This window comes from Amblyomma mixtum, chromosome 2 (assembly GCF_055824585.1).
Source record: "Amblyomma mixtum isolate Tamu chromosome 2, ASM5582458v1, whole genome shotgun sequence".
Taxonomy (NCBI): Eukaryota; Metazoa; Arthropoda; class Arachnida; order Ixodida; family Ixodidae; genus Amblyomma; species Amblyomma mixtum.
Genome location: NC_143013.1, coordinates 203,534,298 through 203,559,071, shown reverse-complemented (window position 1 = coordinate 203,559,071; position 24,774 = coordinate 203,534,298). Strand labels below are relative to the sequence as shown.

Below are 24,774 nucleotides of genomic sequence, written 5' to 3'. Positions count from 1 at the left end.
ATAGATTAATTAATTAAATATTAATCCTCAAAAACCACGGGCTATTTGAATAGGCTGGATCGGGATAAGTAAGTGGACGGGAAAGCAACCACGGCGCCAATTTTGAAAAACAAAATGGTTGAGATAAACGAAGGTATAATCAAAGCAAATAAATCGATCTTTAATTAAAGCATCAGATACCTGTAATGGCATTAATTCAGCAGTAAAATTAGCTAGCAAACAAAAAGCAGATGATAAAAAAAGGCAAAGAGAAGCGAGGAGTGCCGTGGAGGCGTCAATGGTTTCGAATTCTCCCAATGCGGGTCGCCACAGCAATCTCTAATTTTTCATATGCTGCTGCAGCACTTTAACGGTATAGCACTTAAGTTCTTAAATTTGGATCAATATATGGGAATTCTGGGGCTGCCAGACTACGTGCACGTGTGCGCCGCTCTTAGAAACTGCTTGTTAATCTACCCAGCGAAGTCATGCAGCAAGATCAGCTATACTCGAACAATGAATCATGTGGTTGGAGGCGTCTCGTGTTCCACGTTGAAAGCACTTTTTTCACTCGCCTTCCCCTTTCCTTCATTGTTGCCAGCTATGCAGTGCTTGCTTCTTTCTGGTTCCGGGCCGGCCGGCCGCTATCTAGAGACGCCAGGGGTCGCGGACAACGATGCTGGCGGGCGAGACCGCAGTGCCCTCTCCCTCCGGCCTGCCCATCAAAAAGGGCGCTCGCAGGAGGAATCGCTGCCCAGTCGCGCTCATCCGTCCTCGGTTCGTGGTCGAAGAAGCACCGTTGCACAACTGCCGCCGCCATGCCCGTCACCCTGTACAACCTGCCCGGAAGCCCGCCCTGCGGCTTTGTGCGCTCGCTCGCCAAGCACCTGGGCGTGGATCTGACCGTCAAGAACCTGGACTTTGCCAAGAAGGAGCACCTCGCCGAGGATTACCTTAAGGTGTGCGGGTGTGGCGGGCTTTATTTTAAGCACTCTGGGCTATTTTGTTCCGTCGTAGAGAGCCAGATGTTGAATACTATCCCAGTTTTTAATGCGAGGTGCGCTTACGTAGTGCCAGTCATGAGCCTGGGCGTGTGCGCCTCTTGATGCGCAGCATGGTGCCTACCTCTCTTCGGTGCTGCATTAGTCTCGTATATGTTGCGGTGATTGGGCTGAGCGCCGGAAGTGTCGCTCAGTTCTCCGAAAGGCTCATTAATTTCGTGTGTTAATTTGATTATGGTTTTCGTGCCCTCCACCTTTCCTTGCAGTGTCCCGGTTTCTCAGTCGTTTTTCTTTTCTTCAATAAAACGGAGAGTTGAGCTAGTTGGTACATGTTTCTTGCAAACCACAGCGCTAAACGAAGGACAACGAAAAAGAGTACAACAGGACTCTTTTTTTTTTTTTTTCTTCCGCCCTTGACATTTCCTCGGTGAAATACAGCCCGTCCAACCAGCTGCTTTCCATATGGGAAAGTGCTTTTTGCGCTTAATTTGGCTCGCCTGCTTGCGCCGATTCATTCTTTGTCCACGCTCGCATTTTATCTTTTAAGGCCTGTTCGACGATGATTTCTTGTTCTGCTTTGGCGTCCCGCCGCGGTTTTACCATCTGGTCGGTACTTGCTTCTTTGGCGGTCCTTTTCTCCCGCTTGCTTTGTGCTGGTCGCTTAAGACAGTGCTGCTACCGCGCTGCTATCTTTTTTTACCGCTTCCTTTTTTTTGGCTGCCTCGCGGCGTGCCCTTTCCGGATATCGCAACCTTTCTGTGTTTTCTGCTCGTGGCTCCGGTTTCTTGACTATGTATTCCACTGCAGCCTGCAGCTTTTGGCGAGTCGTCTTGCTTACTACCGCATTACAACTTTCCCCCACCTTATTTTCTCCTTACTTAAGCCCCTCCGTCACGTCCATAGCGGTTCCGCCCCCTAAGTCCTTTCTCGTCCTTTTTACTTCACTCTGTGTTCGTTTCCTCGCCTACGCCGCTTCGTATTTAAAGCGCGCATTTACCATTCGTTGCCTTTCTACACCTTCCGCCCTTGCTAGTTCCGTACATTTCGTAACCCGTGTTCAGTTCCACCGGGTCTGTGCTGGTTTTCAGCTTTCCGCGCTCTGCGTGCCAGCCCAGCACTTACATTTGAGCTCCTGCTGACAATGGCCGCCCGTCAGCTCTCATCCAGAGCACCCTTGCTCTTGTTAGGCCTGTGCTGTTCTACCTTTCTTAGAATTCTTTTTCTTTCCTGTTCATCCGCTCTATTTATTCTCTTTGACAGCTGAACCCTTTCCACAAGGTGCCCACCCTGGACGATGACGGTTTCGTGGTTTACGAGAGGTATGTCCCTGTTCCTCTACACCTTCGGCCACATTGCACTGCCCTTATCCGACATCACTGGCCCAGTTACATATAGCGCTGTTCCTGACGGTGCATCGCAGTGGTTTGTGTCCCGTGCCACTATTCATCTTTGGATCTCTGCATCTCACTCCTCTCTACATTTGCCCCCCACCCCAGCCTCTCTCCGTGCTCCCTTGCGCTACTTTCTTGCAGCGCTGAGGTATGGCTCCCAGAGGCGTGTATCTCACTGTCCGCTGCCTGTCTAATATAACCTCTGTACGCCCTTCATCTCGCGTACGGCGAAGGGCCGTCAGCAGTAAGGCTTAATCCCGCTCGCATCTGACAGGACAAGTACACTTCCATAAGAGCCATTCCTAATGTCACGAGCAGCCCCAGCTGATATTTCGACATTCCAATACTACTGCATCATAATGCAGCAATTATTCTGGACTGTCTCCGTACCGCCTTCGCGCCTCAGTTCTTGCACTCGCAAGCGCGTACGCCACCTGCACCGCTGTCGCCTAATTTTTGTTGTCCTTGTACTCCAGCAACGCCATCGCCTACTACCTCCTCCGCAAGTACGCCCCGGAGTCTGACCTCTACCCGGCTTGCTACAAGGAGCGCGCTCGCATCGACCAGATCCTCGCCGCTGTGGCCAGCACGATCCAGCCCCAACAGTTGCTGTTCTTCGTGAGTACCATGCTCTGTCCTTCGCCTCTGATTGTGCAGGCTTCTGCAGCCTACGTACTAGCCGTGACATCAGTCTAACTGCTCTCCACGTCTCCGCTACTGGCGGCACCAGCGCATTTCAACACTTGGCATTGTTTCCTCTCCTGCTCTGCACTCGTGACTCACGCTGTAGTATATGCTCGCTTCAGAGTTCGTTCCATGCTTCTTGCACTACTGCATCCCGCTTCCTTTCTCGTTTGATTTCACCAGTTTCTTTTCTTCATTTCTTCCAGCGTCCTCGCTTCTGGGAGAACACAAAGCCAACTGAGGAGGAGGTTACCGCCTTCGAGCACAATGTCCTCAATGGCTTCGAGCACCTCATTTCTGATGGGAAGTTCGCCCTCGGTGACCAGCTCACCCTCGCTGACCTCTGCCTCATCTCCAACCTGTCCGTCGCTCTTGAGGTGAGCATCTTATCCCCCACCCCCCGCCACATTGTTAAAATCAGTTGCCTCCTTCTGATGACGCATGTTGGCTATCACTACTTTCTATGTCCAATGTCGCGTACCCAGGAATTTCTCACTGCCACTCCCGCTTCTCTGAGCTTCTCTTAATCTGTAATCTTAGATCGTGCCCTGCTTCAAACGTCATGTCCAAGCCTTTCTTTCTACCACTTACGCGTGGAGAACCGTTGAACATCACTGCATCGACATCCCATGCTGCACCCTTAGTGGACGCCGTTCATTCTTTGTTCTCACTCCACACTTTTTCAGAACGGCTCCGTTGACACTGCCAAATTCCCCAAGCTGGCCAGCTACTACGAGCGCGTTAAGCCCGAACTCGCCTACTTCGAGGAGATCTACAGGCCGGCCATCACCTACCTTCAGCAGCGCTGGGCTGAGCTCAAGTGAAGTTGGCAACGAATGCCTTAGCTGAGAAACTCTTGTCAGCCAAACATATATAATAAACTACCGTTCTTTACTTTTACCACTACCCTCGTCTCTTCACTGTTTTCGCCGACGCCGTTTTTTTTTTTCAATTTATCACGGCGGATGCAACTCTCCTGCAGTATCTCTTACCCGCAAACTTGCCTATACGATGCCGTGGTCTCTCGGACACCGATTGATACACCGCTTGGCGTTTCTTTCCCTCGTTCTGCCACAGAACGCCTGGAACACGAACCGAGCCGGCTTAGATAATGATGTTCAATTCACACCAAGCGCTAGAGCCTTTCAATAATTGCAGTATCGTGGTCGCATAATTAAGACCATCGCGCATTTTACACCACGATACTCGGCTGCAAATTGAAGGGTATTGCAGCTTTCACTTTTCGGCCGTCATAAACCCATCTTTTATTTTTCAAGGTGCATATTTATAATGTCGATGTGAACGTTCGCAAAGTGGAAGTATGTTGATTGTGAGAGAACCAATCAGGTCACAATTCCGTTGTCCACATCGGTATGATGAGAAAATGGCGACGCAGACGCTTGTCTGCGTCGTTTCCTTTCTGTCCCTTGTGTTGCTTTTGCGCTATTTCTTCATCATGACCATTATCGAACTTGCCCAGCTTTAGGCTTTGCAAATCAGTATGCCATGGAAAGGGGACAACGTGTTGTACTTTTGACCAAATATTTTTTAGGGGACTTGTCCTTTTGTACTCTGAACTCGGCGGCGAATAAACTTCTGGCGATGCTTCTCCGCATTACTTTCATGTGCGTTGAAAGTATAGCATGATCGTGCGTTTGTAAACACAAGCACAGCTTCTCTCATCGGCGCTAGAGCCAGGATCTCGTTCCAGTGCTAATTTTTGTTGTGTTACGGCGATCAAAACCCTACGTAGTATTTTGTACAGTGTTTCACTTGGTCCGGATGTGTGCCGCATATGCTTGAATCAAGGCCGCCCATGATTGTAAGCCGGCACCGGGAACTTGAGGACTGAATAGAGAAACTTTCCTCGAATGTAAGACTGCCGAAGAAGCAATCCAGAACGACTGCGCGCAGCCGGCTTTAATTTCCACGAACCTGCTCTCGCTCACTCCTCATCGCTGACCTCGTTGTCACTCTCCTCTTCGTATAGTGCACAATCCTCTGTGTGATCAGGAGCACTGGTAATTCTGAACTTTCAGCACAAGCACGCAGCCAATCTAGTTGCAACTCCTAGCGACGCGCGCTTGATGCTACCTGTCGAAGTAAACTGTCGCGTTTCACTGGTTCCGTAGAATGCGTCGCTCCCTTGCCAGCTCTCTCGCCACGTGCAGCACTCCTGTGGTCATTGGAAGTGCTGCTTACCTCCGTGATTTCACGAACTCTGCTACAGCTGATTCCACTTCGGGATGGCGTCCTTTCTTCGGGCCCGTGAAGGCCCTCGGTTGCGGCGCAAGCAAAAAGTTCGTCATGCTGCCCTCTCCAACAGCTGCGAACATTCTTTTCGTCCACGTCGCAGTCTCGACCGGCTTGCGGGTTTTAATACTGCTCTGCAGTGAGCATAACTTTTCAAAAAAGGAAAACAGTAGCGCCGAGAAACACACACAGCTGCCGCACGATGTAGGACGAGCGCTTGTCCTACGTCGTTCTTCAGGTGTGTGTCTGTTTTTCGGCGCTGCTGTTTTTCCTTGAGTACAATGAACCATCTAGCCCAAATAGAAGTTCTTAAAAATAACTTTTCGCTTGATGGCGGCACTATAATTGCAGCGTCAGATTGGTTCCATGGTTTCCGCTAGCTCCTAAGGAAACGTTATGAGATGGAAAAAAAGGATTCGAGAGCAGTTATTTTTCAACGAAAATCGTGATTTAAAACGCTTTGCACTCTTTAAGACAGCTTCCGAGATTGCAATACCTAATAAGCGCTTCTTTTACCTTTGCTGAGCCTAGCTGTTCTCGTGGCCGAGCTGCTTCAAATCAGCATACAGCGATGTAGTTGCCATGTCTCAGCTACCGAATGTTCCTGAGTGTTAATGCGCTGCCATTAAAAGGCCAGTTTGCGAAATAAGCGCAACGTCCTGTGGCGCGTGTCAGAAAAAGTGTTGTTTGGTCGCCAGATTATGACTTCATGAATGTGACGTAATGACGGCGAGCAATGTGGGCGAGCGAGCGGTTGCTGGACGCGGCGGAATTCTGACCTCACACAAACAAAACAATGGGACAGAAAATACGTGGACCGGTACAAATGGCGTTAACATTGTACATTATCAGAACAAAAAATAACTGCGCAAATAGACGGGACAAGAGAAAGAGAACCACACGTGACAAACGGGATTGTACATTCTCGACACATATTGTGTAAGTGTTCCCGGAGCGTTTGGGTGGAGTTGTGCTGAATCTCTCACCGTGCAGGGAAAAGGAATGATAAACGTTTCTCACAAATCGCGAGCTCGGGTTCCATGAGCATTCGACAAGGCCGACTTTGGTTTTGGTTTATTGGAGTTTAACGTCCCAAAGCAACTCAGGCTATGAGAGATGCCGTAGTGAAGGGCTCCGGAAATTTCGACCGCCTGGGGTTCTTCATGGTAAGGAGAATATGCGCCAATTCAACTTTCATTGCTGAAAGCATATATCGTATGCAATTAAGCCTTAACCTTCCACGATACTTTAGGAGGGTACAAAATTGGACATGTCAATAAAAAAATAAATTACAAATAAGCGATTGCTATTCAATACATAAACATCCATTTATGCGTGTATTTCTTGGTCTGGCAGCTGCCAGCCCCACTTTAATGATCGGGGCAACCCTTAATGGATCAATGCCCCACGGTGCAGGTGTATGATGCACTACATTGTCCCTCAAAAGTATTATCAATAAGAGAATCTTGAGAAGAGCACATTTTGAGGGAACTTTTTGAAACGGCTGAATCTGCAATGCCAAGGCCAAGAACAGGACACACCCAACCTTCCTTCCTTCCTTCCTTCCTTCCTTCCTTCCTTCCTTCCTTCCTTCCTTCCTTCCTTCCTTTCCTTCTTTCCTTCTCTCTTTCTTTCCTTCTCTCTTTCTTTCTTCCTTTCTTTCCTTCTTTCCTTCTTTCTTTCTTTCTTTCTTTCTCTCTCTCTTTCTCTCTTTCTTTCTTTCTTCCTCTCTTTCTGTCTCTCTTTCTTTCTCTCTTTCTTTCTTTCTTCCTCACTTCTTTCTTTCTTTTTTCCTCCCTTCTTTCTTTCTTTTTCCTTCCTTCTCTCTTTCTTTTTTCATTCATTCTTTCTTTCTTTCCTTCTTTCTCTTTCTATCCTTCTTCCTTCCCTCTTTCTTTCTTTTTTCTTTCTCTCTTTCTTTCTTTTTTTCTTCTTCTCTTTCTTTTTTTCTTTCTCTCTTTCTGTCTTTCCACTTCGTTCCTTCCTTCTTTCTACCTTCCTTTATTTCGTTCTTCCTTTCTTCTTTATTTCAAGTGGAGTACAAGAACACTTGCAAAATCTGCTGGGCCAGTAGCCGAAGCAATTAGAGGCCCATGATACGCTCGTTATTTCAGCAACAAATTCGCATATGACTCAGTTACACCTGCTCAGTCAACAGAACAATAGCGGTCGAACCTCAGCATACGACATGGGTAGCTAACATAACTCTAAATTTTCAGAAAGTAGAACAGCTTAATAAAAAAAAATGCTACCTATTTTGATTTCGAATGGCACCGTACTTTATACTTTGGCCGTGTGATATTGAATTAGGCGCTATCCATAGGTGTTTCGGGTAACAGGGTAATTAGAGCTAATATTGCTTGCATTTTCTGCATTACTTCTAGGCAACACAACTACATTAATTGAAAGCGGGTAATTATTATGTATGCTCGTATTTATTACCACTTCAGTTCTTATTTCGCAGAGCAAAGGAAGCAGAAGTATCTGTAACCTGTTGAAGAAAGGGGCGCTGGACTAGCTGGAACCTGCTGGAGAAGGGTACCATACCCACAGCTCTTTTATGCAGAGAAATAATGGGATCTATATGGGACCTGTATGTACTAGCCCGGAACTCGCAGCATATGTAGGCGACAATAACAGAGAGAAAAAAAAATGATCTTCAGCATAGATATGTCCAGGACCCGACATGTTCTGAGCAGGGTTTAGGAAGCTGAAGCAAGGTTTCAATATGTTTCTGCCAGTTAATATGAGTGTGTAATGTTACAGCGAGGTCTTTATTTGCGTCAACTTGCTGAATTAAAGTGTTATCAATGCAACTGTGCAACTGAGTACCAATGGTAGGTTTGTGCCTTGACCTAAACAGAACGGGCTTTCTTTTAGCAGCATGTATTGTTGATTTGATAGCTTGAAATCACGCGGAGATGTGAGATAAGTAGTTTATAGTAGCCTCAATATCAGTTAGAATGTTCCCTGAAAACATTATCACAGTGTGATCAGCTTACATCACCGTTTGGAAATTTGCCAAGCAGAGAGGGAATCCATTAACGTAAAGACAGTACAGTACAGTGCCTAAAACTGATCCTTGGCAAACTGGCGCACAAACTGAGGTGATTCTAAGTTTTGAGGTGAATTATTGTTTTTTGTTAGTGTGGTAGCTCTAAAGAACTCGAGGGAAATTTCTATAGCCATAGTGATCTAGATTTCCTGTTAAGATTGAATGATTAACAGTGTGAAAATCTTTCTATAAGTATAGGAGCAAAGCAACAGCTATTTCATTATTTAGCAAGCATGTACTATCCGGGACAAAAGTAGTATATTCCATGCGGCGGGAGCCGGGGCAACGGAAAACTGCGGCATTTTGGCGAGCTAAAGCACCAAACATTGAAACAAGCCAAGCGCGATGCCTGCTCCCAGATGACGGCTGTAGATGGCGTTGCAACGCAGTTTTCCATTACTTCGGCTCCTGCCTCGTGGAGTATACCACTTTTGTCCCCGATAGTACATTGCTGTTGAGACAGTGTCATTACTGCTGTAGATGTTGACCTGTTGTTCGTGAAACCAGGTTGAGATTCAGATATGCTTTTAATCCTTTTTTAAGTGGTCTCTTAGTTGCTCTGGAACACAGTTTTTCGAACACTGTATTAATCATACTCAAAAACGAAACTGGACGGTAACTGCTTCGGTTATTACAGTCACCGTGTTTGTGAATTGATATCACTCTAGCGATGTTCAAAATATCTGGACAAATACTTTCCTAAATAGCACGATTCAAAATTGTTGCCAGGACTGGCGCAAGACGGCAGACTTTCTCCTTCAGTGTTCTCACACTTACCCCATCATTCCTTGTTGGCTTGTTTTTGGCGAGAGTATTTACGACTTCTGTGGTTTGAGAATCAGCAACGGCCCGCAGTAAGAATGCCTCATGAACACGTCGTCAATTAATTGAGCACGGTAGATCAGCGATAATTCCTGCTAGTTCAGAGCCAGTGTTTGTAAAGTAATTGTTGGATCAATCAGATGTGTTGAAGTCCATCACTTCAACACTACTTCACTTCAGGTACTACGTGTTGTTTTCTTGGTTTTCCGATTCTGGCATTTAGCCGTTCCCACATTTTACAGGAGTCGCCTTTGCGGTGTTTTACTGTCGAAGCGTTGTATTCTTTCTTTCTTCTACGAATTAAAGCCACTACGTAATTTCTGTATGATCTAAACTGCTTTAAATGATAGACGTTTTTTTATGAAATGTAAAATTGTGGGTATATTTATCCTCCTCTTTAAGAGCTGCAAGTGCATAGGTACTTGTTCATCAATGGGCACAAAGCTTGTTCGTACAGGTATGAAAAATATGAGTGGGGAACACAGTTGGAGCATTCATTTATTGATTACTCCGCTATTATTTGTGACAAGCGCAGTTTTTCTCTCTCTTTAACTAGTTTTCGTCTGCGCCTACAATATCCCAATGTCGTTGCGCAATTTAGTAGAGAAATAACCAAGAAATTTGCAATTTTCTGCGTGAAGTTTGTTCCCTCTCATATTTTTCATACCTGTACCTGCGCGTAGTGCACGATGTACAATCTAACACAGCAGATACACGACCCTGTATAAAATTTTCAAGTTCAGTATGACATTAGTATCATAAATGTTATTGAGATTTAAATTGCATGTTTCAGTTTGAAGGAGTTCATAATGCTTGCCTTTGATGCAGCGCTCATTTGCGTAGAAGTATCCCGATTCATACGCAGCAGACAGAAAATTGGCGAGTGATCTGCTACAGTGGATTCATGCGCACTCGCTATGATAATATCTGTACTGCTCATAATATTTGATCATTTATAGTTGCTGAAGTAGCTGTATTTCGTGTTGGATCAGAGATTAAATTTTAAATTTCATATGATTTTTGTAAGAACGAGTAATCACTGCTCTTGCTTGAAGAATCCATGAGAATCAAGTTGACGATGCATTTTATAAGCTAATTTGGCAATTTGAAGACATTTTGTCCGCCGCGGTGGCTCAGTGGTTATGGTACTCGGCTGCTGACTCGAAAGACGCGGGTTCGATCCCGGCCGCGGCGGTCGAATTTCTATGGAGGCGACATTCTAGAGGCCCGTGTGCTATGCGATGTCAGTGCACGTTAAAGAACCCCAGGTGGTCGAAATTTCCGGAACCCTTCACCACGGCGTCTCTCATAGCCTGAGTCGCTTTGGAACGTTAAACCCCATAAAGCAAACCAAACCAAACCAAAAAAGGTATCGAAGAGACGTATCAATTAACCTTTTTTATTTCGGCAATCGACATTATTCCAGATATGAAAACCGAACGTTTGAGTTTCATCTTTGTGGAGTGCCGCACAAGATGCGGGTAATAGTTATCATTTGAAATTACTTATTTATTTATGAGTACCTCAAACGCCCACTAGGGGCAGTACATGAGCGGTGGTAATAGTTATCATTTGTAATTATTTATTTATTAGTACCTCAAGGGCCCACTAGGGCCATTACATGAGGGGTGGACATACATATCATTGAAAAAAAAATAGTGATGTATGATTTGAAGTATTCCAGGCCAGGATGGATTCAGCGCGGAGGTCGTTCCAACCTCTTGCGGTCGGGCCGAAGAATGATTTTAGGTGCGCAGAAGTATATGCTCGAGGTGTATGAACAGCTTTCGGATGACTGATGCGAAGTGAATGGCGGTATGCAGGGGTGATAAGGATTGACTGAAATGCGAATGATAAAACTTGTGGAAAAGGCAGAGTCTGGGTATTTTTCGACGGGATTCAAGGCTGGGGAGGTTAGTTTTTGTTTTGAATGCTGTTACGCTCGTATGATATCTTATCGCGCGGCTCTGGACGTACTCAAGGGTTTTGGCTAGGTTATTTTGGCGGGGGTCCCAGATTGAGCATGAATATTCAAGTTTAGGACAGACAAGAGTTAAATAGGCGGACAGTTTTACGGAAGCAGGTACCAAACGCAAGTTACGCTTTAGGTAACCAAGAACACGGTTAGCTTCGATGGTTATATTCATTATGTGGGTGGTTCAAGAGAAATCATGTGTTAGGCTAATACCTAAATATTTATATGACGATGTGTGTCACATCATGGAACCGCGAAGGGTGTAATTGGGAGTAGGATACGATTGACGACGATGAACGTATACTAGCGTTGTTTCATTAACGTCTAAAGACATTAGCCAGTTTGCGCACCACTCTTTCACAAATTTTATGTTGCAGTGCAGATGGTAAGTGTCTCTGTTAGAAGTGATGCTCCGGTAGATGACGCAGTCGTCGGCGAACAAACGAACGGTGGAAGATAGATTACTTCGGAGGTCGTTGATGTAAATTAAAAATAGTAGAGGTCCTAAAACCGTGCCTTGAGGTACGCCGGACGTAACAGGGGAGAGAAAAGATTGCATGATTGTTAGCCCATACAAACTGTTGGCGGTTAGTTAAAAAATTCAGGAGCCTATCGTATACTAGTGGGTGGAGGATTAGGCGCGAAAGTTTAAATAAGAGGCGTTGGTGGGAAACTTTGTCGAAAGCTTTTTCAAAGTCTAAGAAAAGAGCGTCCACGGGTGTGTTCGTGTCCATACTAGAACTGATGTCATGAGTAAAGAGTGCAGGTTGGGTAGAGCTGGATAAGTTTTTCAGGAATCCGCGTTGAGAAGGGTCAAAAAAGTTGACAGACTGCTAGAAGGTCATGATGTGTGAGTAAATTACGTGCTCCATTAATTTAGAGGGAACGCTAGTGAGGGAGATGGGACGGTAGTTCTTACTAGACGATGGGGGGCCTTTTTTGTGCATTGGAATGATTGTCCCCACTTTCCAGTTGTGGGGTACAATACCGGACTCGAGTGATTGCTGGAAGATACGATAAAGAATAACAGCTACAACGTTCTTAGTATTCTTGAGAACGTTTGTGTTAATTTCATCTATACCAGCAGATGAGGTTAGTTTCATGGAATCGGTCAACGCGATTATTCCGTTCGGGTCGAAACGTATGCCAGGCATATGAGGGTAATCAATATAAGGATAGTCAGGCATGTCGCCTACAGGATCGTGGGTAAAATTGGATGAAAATGTATAATTTAATGCTTCAGCCGTGTAAGTGTGTGGAATAGGTGAACCGTGTTCGTCGCAAAGCGATATTGTTGGGGTTGCTTTTGGGTTTATAGACTTCGAAAATTGCCTGGGGTACTCGTGAAGCATATCAGGTAATGTGATGAGAAGAAGGTTTTTTTGGCTTGTGCTGCGTGAGAAAGAAAGTTCTTTTCGGCAGCATGATACTTTTCCCATGCGCGGGTGTCATTGAAATGCTTTGCAGAACGAAAGAGCCTTTTCTTTTTGTTAAGGAGCCTTTTTAACTTTCCGTTGAACCATGGCGATGATGACTGTGTGGTGACTGTTTTAGTAGAGATGTAGGTACGGATGAGCTCGCGCATTTTATCAGTGAACAGTGACCACTTAGTTTCGACAGAGCGATTTGAAAAGTTTGAGAGGAGAGAGCTACAGAATTCCGTGAGGTCGTTATTCATGGCATCATAGTCACCTTTGTCGTAGAGCATCAATGTTTTCGTTAATTTTGCAGGGCGTAATAAGGGACTGTGATAAGTGCCGTAGATTACCGAGTGATCACCCAAGCCTGATAGGTGCGTAAGCGGTGAAATGTTCTCAGGATGAGTAGTGAGCACGAGATCAAGAATGCTAGAAGAATGGTTATCCTGCCTAGTCGGGTTGGTGACGAGCTGAGATAGATCAAATGTGAGGCAAGAGTTCAAAAAATCGCTCTCGATAGTATGCTTGTTTAATGTTGTTGCAAGGTCATTCCACGCTATGAGAGGGAAATTAAAGTCGCCAAAATAAGCAAAGATGTGCGCGGATATGAGGCGGTTATGGACTGGAGCGCATCGTGAAAGTGCATGACAAAAGAGGCATCAGCGTCAGGAGGCCTGTAGCAGGAGCCGATGATAACAGGCGGGTTAAATGCTTTGAAGCCAACGAATGCGATTTCCAAACACGAGATGACGTTTATGGGGTAGCAGAGTAAGCTACCTCTTTTCCTCTTTTTGCAGCGAAAACCTGTTAGAGCCAACTCAACCGCGATGTGGTTCGTAGACTCGAGACTAACCACACAGCTGCAACGAAGCATGAGCGCTCCTCTGGAACATGTAACCGCTTCTCTCCGGCTCAGAGCGGAGATCGCGCCGGACTAGGCTCTTAATGGCTCGTTTGTCCGTCGAGCGCCTGTGCTTGTCATGGTGTGGCAGCAAGTTCGCTTGAATAAGCGGAGCGCAGCTTACACGACCGCGCTCGCTCAGTCTCCTTTGTGGTCAAGAGTTAGGTTTGCGTGGTGCTCGTAGCTCCTCAGCCAATGTTAGATGCGGGATCTTCAGATCGCCCGCAGTCATCCGCGAGATAGCGCTTGCTTGCGGGCGTGAGAACAAGCGTCGGCGACAACAAAGTCCAGCCGTACGTGGGGAAGATGGCTTTCCGGTCAAACCGAGACAGGGAGAGAAACACTTTTATTTAGCGGAAATTTTGGTCGCGGGTGGGTAAAGGCCAAAATCAAGGACCACCGCGGCTGCTGCCGCAGCATTTAGTAATATATTTACTGCGCATATATCCCTACACACTTTTACCCTTGAATTAGGGCTGTTTGTTATGAAAAAATGTTAAGATTAAAACGCCATTACTGTCGCACTGAACCTCATTAGAGTAACCGAAAGGGCAGTTTAATTTGAAGTGTTATTTCCCTTAGGGCCCCAGGTTTGTTTGCAGGGCTCATTGCATCAAGATGCTGAGGGAATCCTTATAAAGAAGCGACACATATTGCAGCGTTCATTTTACTTTTTCCTTAGCGGATTACAAAAGCGAACTTAATTTCCCCCGTCAGCGCAAAACAAAGCGTACAATCACATAAATTTATTGCTACTTTGTCACTCTTTTAATGAATCCCACTCGATTCGAAGCCATGCTATCTGGCGCAACCCTTACATATCGTTATAGCGGGAGTAAACGAAACGCAATTTATTATGGTGGCGCACCAAGGTGCAACAATAGCAGTGGCTTTGAGCCCGAAGATGGTTCTGTCGTCCCGCTGCGTCGACACCAATCAGGTAGGGTACGCTGTAGGAGAGGAATGGAATCCAGTGGAGAATAGAAATATTTCGAGCAGTTTTTACCCTCTCACTCTTTAATATATCTGTATAGAAAAAATTAAAACGAGTTGACTGCAAAGATTGGTTGATATATCAAATTGGCTGAGCACAAAAACTACCCAGCTCTGAAATTTTGTTCGTTCCGCACTGTCTTTTCCTCGACACCGGCGTTAAGGAAACAATGTTTCAAGAACGACCAGATAATCGTAAGGATTCTGAATACCTTCACATCGGTGCGTTATCTACTGAGCTGCACTTGCCGCCTCAAAGCAATTGGTCCTTATATTTTTGTGCAAAATTAACAGAATTTTTTTTTTCATTTTCTAGCGTTTCACCATGCCCGAACAATGATCAGGTTGGGGCGACCTAAAAGGAAATAAAAATAACAAGCCCCTTTCTTGCACCACGTACGTAAAACAGGCTTACCCAATTAGAAAATAAAAGAATAGGCCCGTGGGCAAATGGTAATTCTACCACCCGTAGGTTGAAAATAAAAAGAAAAGGGAAAAGCTACTGTAGTAAGCCACAGCCGGGGGAGCCGGCCCGGGGAGACTCCCCTGATCTGCCCTGGGAAATAGCAGGAAGGATGTGTAAAATGATGGGTTGAAAGGATATCAGGAATGGGTTAAGAAGTGTGGATGGGAACGCGAACAGCGAGGGTTTTGCTCTGATCCTTCGATTGTCTCGACTCCATTTCTGGCCTGCCTGGCCAGGGCAGGGAGAGCGTCGAGATTGCCCAATGGTGCGGCCCCACTCACGGGATGCCCGACCACCCACCATACGCAGCGGGCTCCGAACGCCGGAGACGGGAAAACCTAACACGGGGCCAGCTACCTGGGGCCCCTCCACGACCCTAGGGGGTGTTTCCGACCAGCAAGCTACTTACCGTCGAGTGCTTTTCGCGGTTTTTTAGACACTAGAAGTATGTGTGATGTGATCCAGCCAGTAGAGGCTTAGGTCTTCTGCCTAACGGCCCCGGCCCTCAGCGTCATGAGTTAAGACCTCCGCGGGGAGCCATCTGTGGTTCCTACCAACCAACCATGCACTTATTTCCTCCCCTAGCTTGCTCTTCTCCTACTGAGGAGGGAGTGTTCAAGGCTGGGCGACCGGGCCACTAACCAAGAACGGGGCTGAGGGTGAGATGGCACGGACCTACTCCACCGGTACTCCACAACATCGACGGGTTTTGCTGGACGCTTCGAGGTCGTACTATGCTACCAAACACCGGTGCCCCGCAAAGCCATTACAGCGATGCGTCCGGCCATAAGGCCGCTTCCCCGAGGCGCCGTTTCAGAGCCTGGCTACTGTGAACCCCCGCGCGAACAGTGCGAAGCGTCTACACCAAAGAGGAGGTATTGCTTATTAATAATTTCTAGGCTATGTCGGCGGGGTCGTGTCCGCAGCAGTTGTGACATAATCAGAAGAGGTAGCATCAAACGAGGTGTTGTAATCAAAAGAGGATGATGTGAGGATGCTGCACCAAAAGAAAAATAATGTTGATAGGATGATCAGTTAATTAATTTGAGCCAAAAATGACGAAAAACGTCGAAATAGCGCGGACGTCAATAAAGTGAGTAGACGGTAAAGCAGCCATGGATGGAAAAAGAGCGGAAAATAGGCAAAGTGGAAATAAAGTTTTAAATGAATTCAAATCTATTTGGTGAGTCATAATCAAGTGAACAAAAAGTTTCAGTGACATAGATTAATAAGTTAAATGTTTATCAGCGAAAATGATTGAAGAACACAGCACGAGCTAGTTGGTTTTCCATCACACGAAAACAGCGCAAACTACACAAAGGATGCAGAAAGGGGACACGAGACACGGGCGCTGACTAGCAACTGATATTTTATTGCTCTGACACATCGGTAAATATACACAAGGCATCAAAAACAACAAGAAGGATAAGACATGAAATAGACAATCGCAGCAAGAAACGAGCAGGGAATCATGAATGCTGAGCTGTCGCAAGGAAACGAAATTCCTTATCCAGAATTGCTATCGATGGGGTGCTGACACAGCGGTCTTTTAGGCTTGCGATGTTTTTGGCTTCAATTATCTCTCGCGTGATTTGGTCACTGCACCTGCTCAGAACGCTCGTGTCACTCCAGTGAGGAGAGCACTCCTTGCGTATATTTACCAATGTCTTGTACCAATGCCTTGTTTATATTTACCGATGTGTCAGAGCAATAAAATTTCAGTTGTTAGCGCCTGTGTCTCGACTCCCCTTTCTTCGTCCTTTGTGTAGTTTGCGCTGTTTTCGTGTGAAAATGATTGGGTGGTTCAATAGGCTGGACGGGGATATAGTAAATGGAGAGGAAATCAACCAGGGCGCCAAATTTGAAAAACAAAAATGGTTGAGATAAACGAAGGTATGATCGCAGTAAATCAATCGATCTTTAATTAATGCATCTGGTAATTGCACTAATTCAGTATTCAAATTAGTTAGCTAACAAAAACAGAATGATAAAAAGAGGCAAAGAGAGGCGATGAGGGCCGAGGAGGGGTCAATGCTTTCGCATTCTCCCAGTGCGGGTCGCCACAGTGATCTCTAATTTTTCATGTGCTGCTGCAGCACCTGAACGGTATAACACTTGAGTTCTTAAATTTGGATGAATATATGGGAATTCTGGGGCTGCCAGACTACGTGCACGTGTGGACCACTCTAGAAAATTGCTGGTTAATCTACCCAGCGAAGTCATGCAACGTGATTAGCTTTACACGAACAATGAATCATGCTGTTGGGGGCGTCTCGTGTTCCACGTTGCAAGCACTTTTTTCACTTACCTTCCCCTTTCCTTCATTCTCGTCAGCTTTGCAGTGCTTGCTTCTGTCTGGGTTCGGGCCGGTCGGACGCTATCCAGAGACGCCAGGGGTCGCGGACAACGATGCTGGCGGGCGAGAGCGCAGTGCCCTCTCCCTCCGGTCTGCCCATCAAAAAGGGTGCTCGCCGGAGGAATCGCTGCCCAGTCGCGCTCATCCGTCCTCGGTTCGTGGTCGAAGAAGCGCCGCTGCTCCACAACTGCCGCCGCCATGCCCGTCACCCTGTACAACCTGCCCGGAAGCCCGCCCTGCGGCTTTGTGCGCTCGCTCGCCAAGCACCTGGGCGTGGAGCTGACCGTCAAGAACCTGGACTTTGCCAAGAAGGAGCACCTCGCCGAGGATTACCTTAAGGTGTGTGGGAGTGGCGGGCTTTATTTTAAGCACTCTGGGCTATTTTGTTCCTTCGCAGAGAGCCAGATGTTAGATACTATCCCAGTTTTTAATGCGAGGTGCGCTTACGTAGTGCCAGCCATGAGCGTGGGCGTCTGCGCTTCTTGATGCGCAGCATGTTACCTACCACATTGCAGTGCTGCATTAGTCTTCCATATGCTGCGGTGATCTCGCTGAACGCCGATAATGCCACTCAGCTCTCCGAAAGCCCCTTTAATGTCGTATTTTAATTTGATCATAGTTTTGCTGCCCTCCGCATTTCCTTGCGGTTCCCGGTTTCTCAGTCGTTTTTCTTTTCTTCCGCCCTTGACGTTTCCTGCTCGTCAAATACAGCCCGTCCAACCAGCTGCTTCCCGTATGGGCGAGTGCTTTTTGCGCTTAGTTCGCCTGGCCTACTTGCGGCGATTCACTATTTGTCCACGGGTCTCATTTTATTATCTTTTAAGGCCCGTTCGACGATGATTTCTTGTTCTGCTTTGGTTTCCCGCCTTGGTTTTACCATCTGGTCGGTACCTGCCCTTCCCTCAGCTTCTTTTGCGTTCCTTTTCTCCCGCTTGCCATGTGCTGGTCCCTTAACAGTGCTACTGCCGCGCTGCTATCTTTTTTTACCGCTTCCTTTTCTTGCTGCCTCGCGGCGTGCCCTTTCTGGACATCGTAACCGCTTTCTGTATTGTCTGCTCATGGCTCCGGTTCCTTGACTATGTATTCCACTGTAGCCTGCAGCTTTTGGCGCGCTGTCGTGCTTACGCCCGCATCACAACCCCCCCCCCCCCCCCCCCCCGTTTTCACCTTGCTTAAGACCCTCCCTCACGTTCATAGCGGTTACGCCCTCTGCGTCCCTTCTCATTGTTTTCACTTCACTCTGTTTGTTTCCTCGCCTACGCCATTTCATGTTTAAATCGCGCAGTTCCCATTCGTTGCCTTTCTACACCTTCCACTCTTGCTAGTTCCGTACATTTCGTGACCCGTGTTCAGTTCTACCGGGTCTGTGCTGGTTTTCAGCTTTAAGCACTCTGCGTGCCAGCCCAGTACTTACAGTTCAACTCCGGCGGTTGATGCCCTTCTTAGGCCTGCGCTGTTCGAACTTTCTTACTTTTTTTTCTTCCCTGTTCATCGCTTCTATTTATTTTCTTTCACAGCTGAACCCCTTCCACAAGGTGCCCACCCTGGACGATGACGGTTTCGTGGTTTACGAGAGGTATGTCCCGTTCCTCTTCACCTTCGGCCACTTTGCACTGCCCTTATCGGACATCAATAGGCCAGTTCCATATAGCGCGGTTCCTGACGGTGCATCGCTGTGGTTTGCACCCCGTGCCATTATTCGTCTTTGGATCTCTGGGTCTTACTCCTCTCTACCTTTGCCCTCCACGCCAGCCTGTCTCCGTGCTTCCTTGCGCTACTTTTATGCAGGGCTGAAGTATGGCTCCCCGAGGCCTGTATCTCATTGTCCGCTGCCTGTCTAATATGACCTCTGTACGCCCTTCATCTCGCGTACGGCTACGGACCGTCAGCACACCGGCTTAATCCCGCTCGCGTCTGCCATGACAAGCACACTGCAATAAGAGCCATTCCTAATGTAACGAGCAGCTCCAGCTGATATTCTGACATTTCAACACTACTGCATCGTAATGCAGCACTTATTCTGGACTGTCTTACCGCCTCAGTTGTTCTTACACTTGCAAGCGCGTACGCCACCTGCCCCACTGCCCCCTAAAATTTTTTTATTCCTCTCCTCCAGCACCGCCATCGCCTACTACCTCCTCCGCAAGTACGCCCCGGAGTCTGACCTCTACCCGGCTTGCTACAAGGAGCGCGCTCGCATCGACCAGATTCTCGCCGCTGTGGCCAGCACGATCCAGCCCCAGCAGCTGCTATTCTTCGTGAGTACCATCCTCTGTCCTTCGGCTCTAATTGTGCAGGCTTCTGCAGCCTACGTACTAGCCATGATATCAATCTAACTGCTCTAGACTTCTCTGATACTGGCGGCAGCAACGCATTTTAACACTTGGCATTCTTCCCTCTCCTGCTCTGCACTCGTGCCTCGCGCAGTCGTATTTGCTTGCTTCAGAGTTCGTTCCTTGCTTCTTCCACTGCTGCATCCCGCTTCCTTTCCCGTTTATTTTCACCCCTTTATATTCTTTTCTTGCAGCGTCCCCGCTTCTGGGAGAACACCAAGCCAACTGAGGAGGAAGTTACCGCCTTCGAGCACTATGTCCTCAATGGTTTCGAGCACCTCATTGGTGATCGCAAGTTCGCCGTCGGTGACCAGCTCACCCTCGCTGACCTCTGCCTGATCTCCAACCTGACCATCGCTCTTGAGGTCAGCATTTTGTACCCGTCGCCACCGCCTAGTTCCGACCAACTTGTGTCCTTCTAATGGGACATATTAGCAATCGCTGCCTTGCGATGCCTGCTGCGCCGTACTCAGCAAATCCTCACTGCCACTCTGGCTTCCCTGAGTCTCCCTTAACCCCCAATTTTACATCATGGATTGCTTCTAACGTCACTTCAAGGCCTTCGCCGCGCTTAGATCTTTCCCGCGCCTGCTCCGCGTGGAGGTCAAATCGGCAACACTGTCATCATCCTCTGGCACACAATCAGTAGCAGCCCTGTTTTCTTCGGTCTCGCCTTTCGACCCTGTGCCTTTGTGCGGTGCAGCTGATATCAATTCGTGCCATCGCCGAACCTACTGCTCATTTTGTGACCTTTTTCCTTTTTCAGAACGGCTCCGTTGACACTGCCAAATTTCCCAATCTGGCCAGCTACTACGAGCGCGTTAAGCCCGAGCTCGCCTACTTCGAGGAGATCTACAGGCCAGCCATCACCCACCTTCAGCAGCGCTGGGCTGAGCTCAAATGAAGCTGGAAATGAATGTCTCAGCCCAAAGAATTTTCTTTTCACAGCCAAAACTATACAATAAACTTTTTTTATTTTTGCTTCTGCCTCTACCTTAGTCACCTAGCAATTAGCCTCCAACGCCGTTAGACCTGCCCTCGGCACTGCTTGCAACTCCTCCTGCAGTTGAGCTTCCTGCGGTACGAAAGCAGGAACCTGCGCTTCTACGTGATGTTGATAAGCACACTGGCTGGCGCTGTCACTTCATTTACTGCGCTCCGTCGCAGAATGCCGGGGACACCAACTAAACCGGCTGAGGTGATGTTGTTCACGTCTTAAACAATGCGTGAAAGGCTTTCAACCATTGCAGCATTGCGGTGGCAATTATATGAATACCGTGTACCCTTTGCCACATTGCTCATTGCTAATACCAGGGATATTGCCTCTCTCGCTTTTCCACAGTAACGAACTGCTTATAAACAGCAGTCACTTTGGTAAATGTGGGTGCACTGGTTGTTTTTTTTTCCCTTAGGGTCCATGCAAAATACCGATGTATACATGAGCACGGCAGAACCAGGTTGACTTGTCCTCCCGTGAGAGAGCCAATCTCGTCGAAATTTTGCTGCGGGAATTGATACGTCAACGAAAGAGGACAAAGTGTATTTATGCGGTGCATTAGCTTACGGTGTTCACTGGCACGTTTCTACTGTGAGCTCTGCGTTTCGTATAGCGTCGCGTATAAAATTATGTGCAAAATATACCGCACAAAATAATTTCACAAGCTTCCGTTCAAGATCTGCAAGTTTGATGGTCGAATAACTTTCGGGAGGTGCTTCTGCGCATTAGGTATAAGTAGAAACGAACCGAGTGACTTTCTCGATGTCCTGCGCTTCGTAAAATGCAGACTTTTCAAACAACGCACACGAACAAAGTCCGAGCGATTGACGCATTAGATGTAGCGGAGAGAAGTGAAGCACGAGCCTTCTGTGGCGCTCTTGCAAGGAGCTGTACGAGACATGCATGAAAAGAGAAGTTTATTTTTTTTCGATGACAACAAAAATACAAAACAAAACGGCTGAACTCAGAGGTCTGATCATACAAGCACATGCGCAGTGCCGCTGCACTGAGCACGTCATTACGGCAGTAATGAGGCCGACACTCGACCGCCGCTCAGGACGATGAAGTATGTCGACCATTTGCGCAAAAACTCAGCCTCGCTAATTGACAGAGCGACCACGCATGCTTGCTCAAAGAGGCGCGTGCGGAGGCGCTGGAACATTGGAAACATCGTTCTTTGCGGACGGCCATTTAAGGAAGCCACTCCGCGCTGCCGCCAGAAAACGAACATGCCGACACACAAGAGCATATTTGCAAACAGTTCGCGTGAACTAGAGCGCGCTTCCAGGCGGGTTACAAACATCCGTGACACTAGTATCCAAAAGGTGCGCGCCACTATACAGTCGAACATTGCGTGCCGGAATGTTTCTTAGAGACCGCATTGTGGGCATCGGGCGCCACGCCCCACGCCGCAAGGCGGTCTCTCGTGGGCAGGACCCGTCATCCTCGCAACCAGCCGAAGTCCCTGATATCTGCAGGAAGTGCTGGTGAGGTCAGTTGGCGCCAGCGCGCCCGTCTCGTTTTCTGGAGTTGTTCGCGGGTGAGGTCTGCTACCGTTAGTGCCTCACAAATCCTGGAGGGCGGGGTTTCATAAACATCCAGATCGGGCATGCTGGCAGACAACGACGTGAACTATTGTTGCTGGCAAAAGTACAATGTACGGTGGGCGTCGTTGGTGAAGGGGCGAACTTTTATCGCAAGTGTTTAACCTTGCAAGCAAAACTCTGCAATGGTAGTAAAATCAAAAAAAGTTTAGGAGCTTTCCTGAACAGGCAGTTGACTGGTGCGCGCGGTGGATTATAGGGATTCACAGTTCACAAGAACTTAACGGCGGCAAGTGGCATCACAACTGCACACCTTTTTTTAATATAGTTTGGAGTGGACCTATCAGGTGCTAGAGACAACACGCCGTAAGGAAATGGAGCAACAGGATTTCTGGCTGAAAAGCTACGGCTGTCTTGTACACGATATTTTTTCTTCGTAAAAAAGCGGCAGGCAAGTAATTATGCAAGGCGGGAAGGGTTGAATATACGCGCCATATTTTTTTGGTTCTCTTCTTTGTTTCCTAACGAAAAGGAAACACCATGTAACTAGTGAGCGCTTCTGCTATGTCGCTCTCTTCCCATGTCCCGTCATTGCGCTGCTTTCTGAAACCAGCTTCGGCTTTAGGAAGAAACGAAGTAGGTAAGAAAACAAGCAACTAGAAGTAACAATCACCAGATGCTTAAAGACGGAGCTAGCTTGGCTCTGCATAAATACGTGGAAACGCGGAACTAGTATCGGTTTTCAATAAGTTAGCCACGAGATGGCGGAGCGCCCACCTTCCCTGCTCCCGCCGTTAACAGCTGCTCACTGCTTGTCGTTCTTTTTAAAAGTGCGGCCGAAGATAACTGACGCTGCTTTATTTCCGTGTCCGGGTCATATATTCTTGCTAGCGCAGGCAAACACAACACGGGCAAATGATAAGATACATTGAATGCACTCTCGGTCTGTTTTTTTTATCTTATTTTCATGCACTCAGGATGCTGAATGTAAATTCATTTTTTTTTTTGCTTAAGAGCATTCCTGGCCGTTTCTTTTTTTTTTCTTGCAATGTATTTGCTACTGAAACTAGTTGATCCTGTTCGTGTTCTGAAGCACATTTTCTTTTATCGTTGCTAATACCAGGAATTTCTTCTTTTTTGCAGAAAATGCACTCTTTTGATTTTAATGGAAATTTGTGCTTTACGACGGTGATCAAAACCATATGGGCGCGAATCTGTGCAGTGCTTATTCGTTCATTCTACAAAGCTGCCGGTAAGCCGCTTTATCGCTTTGTTTGTAATGCAAGATGCGACAAGATTTATCCACATTGATCGCGTACAGGCGAAGCCGATTTTGCGTTGCTCCAGAATGCTGTAGTAACTTTGCAATGCACAAACACTACAAAGATTCGCGGCTTTCTGTAGTTTCTGCAATGCGTTTCACTCGGTCCGGGTATATATTTTGAGAAATAAATTCGGCCAAGAAGCCTGTAAAATAGATATCAAGATATCTCCCACCCCACGCCCATCAGACGTTTCTTGGAATAAACTTAAGCAAGCAAAATATGCATAATTTCACCGCATTCGCAGCGTATAGACGGCTCAGCTAAGTTCATGTGATAAAAGAACCTCGTTTATTACGGTGAGGCAGGCGCATTTATGACAGATAAAACTCTCAACGACGCATGTTGTGTGTGTAGTCATGATGATGATGATGATGTGTTGCTAACAATATGTAGAAGAAGCGAATTGGTGTTTCACTTTTTATGATGCAAGTGGTGTCTCAAGTTAAAAACTTTCTCGACCACTGGTGGAGCCTTCCGTCTAAAATGTCATGACAGAATAAAGGAAAAAGGATTGCACAGCAGTTATATTCCGACCGATAATGTACTTTAAAGCGTTCTGCGCTACAAAACATAAGTTTGTGAGATCCACAATATCTGATTAGTTCGTGTTTTACCTTTCCTGAGCTTGGGAGCGCTCTCCGGCGGCTAGCATGTAGAGACTACGGTGGTGCAGTTGCCGTATCTCAGCACCCGAATGTTCCTGAGTCTTCTTAAAAGGCAACTCCGACGTTTTTTTCTCTGCCTCTACGGATTTTACTGAAATTCTCAGGGTGCGTTCTGCGCACGTTTTGGTCCTTTCTGGCAAGTTTCGAAACAGGGCACTGTTTTTTTGATGCACATTTTATTTTTAAGTTTTTCCTTTTGTGGCCTCAATCGGGGATATTCCTGCGGGAAATCTTGCGTGTGTAAAGTCATTGGACGCACGGCCATCCATATTCGCGATGCGTTTGCTGAAGACCAAAACTTTCAGCCTGCTTCTGGCCATTTCAGAAAAACAATGACCCAAGCTCTCACTTGCTTCGCTAGTTAGGCCAATCGACACGCACATGATGGGATTTGCGACAGTATCCATGACGTGATAGGAAGGCATGTCGTGACATCATCGTTTGGTCAAAACCCAGGTCCGGTTTTTGTGTCCTGGTTTTTTGGCTGTTTTTAAATGTTTCTACTTGGTATTTCAGAAAGCGGTTCTGTGTACAAGATCGAAGTGATTCCAAGAAACTTGATAGAATTATCAACTAAAAATTCAGGGGGGCACTTTGTTGATCTGAAGTGCGGTGA

General features: G+C 47.0%; 2 protein-coding genes across 2 annotated transcripts; both read left to right on the top strand.

Annotated features, from left to right (window-relative positions):
• The first annotated feature begins 698 nt into the window (after window positions 1-698).
• On the top strand, window positions 699-3,944 carry LOC149362283 (glutathione S-transferase 4-like). Its single transcript, XM_089569683.1, has 5 exons — window positions 699-938; window positions 2,241-2,299; window positions 2,848-2,989; window positions 3,262-3,432; window positions 3,742-3,944. The coding sequence occupies exons 1-5, from the start codon at window positions 798-800 to the stop codon at window positions 3,877-3,879; spliced, it is 651 nt and encodes a 216-aa protein (XP_089425809.1). The 5' UTR covers window positions 699-797; the 3' UTR covers window positions 3,880-3,944.
• Window positions 3,945-17,438: 13,494 nt separating this feature from the next.
• LOC149362282 (glutathione S-transferase 4-like) lies at window positions 17,439-20,554 on the top strand. The gene is made up of 5 exons (XM_089569681.1): window positions 17,439-17,633; window positions 18,812-18,870; window positions 19,411-19,552; window positions 19,822-19,992; window positions 20,394-20,554. Exons 1-5 carry the CDS (start codon window positions 17,493-17,495, stop codon window positions 20,529-20,531), a joined length of 651 nt encoding a protein of 216 aa, XP_089425807.1. The 5' UTR covers window positions 17,439-17,492; the 3' UTR covers window positions 20,532-20,554.
• The last annotated feature ends 4,220 nt before the right edge of the window (window positions 20,555-24,774 follow it).

What these genes read in the sequence shown, in the direction of transcription:
- LOC149362282 (XM_089569681.1), top strand. Translation starts at nt 17,493, where the DNA reads ATGCCCGTCACCCTGTACAACCTGCCCGGAAGCCCGCCCTGCGGCTTT. An exon ending in GGTTTCGTGGTTTACGAGAG is followed by an intron (nt 18,871 to 19,410) that starts GTATGTCCCGTT and finishes CCTCTCCTCCAG; the next exon opens with CACCGCCATCGCCTACTACC. An exon ending in CCCAGCAGCTGCTATTCTTC is followed by an intron (nt 19,553 to 19,821) that starts GTGAGTACCATC and finishes CTTTTCTTGCAG; the next exon opens with CGTCCCCGCTTCTGGGAGAA.
- LOC149362283 (XM_089569683.1), top strand. Translation starts at nt 798, where the DNA reads ATGCCCGTCACCCTGTACAACCTGCCCGGAAGCCCGCCCTGCGGCTTT. An exon ending in TCGCCGAGGATTACCTTAAG is followed by an intron (nt 939 to 2,240) that starts GTGTGCGGGTGT and finishes TCTCTTTGACAG; the next exon opens with CTGAACCCTTTCCACAAGGT. An exon ending in ACCTGTCCGTCGCTCTTGAG is followed by an intron (nt 3,433 to 3,741) that starts GTGAGCATCTTA and finishes ACACTTTTTCAG; the next exon opens with AACGGCTCCGTTGACACTGC.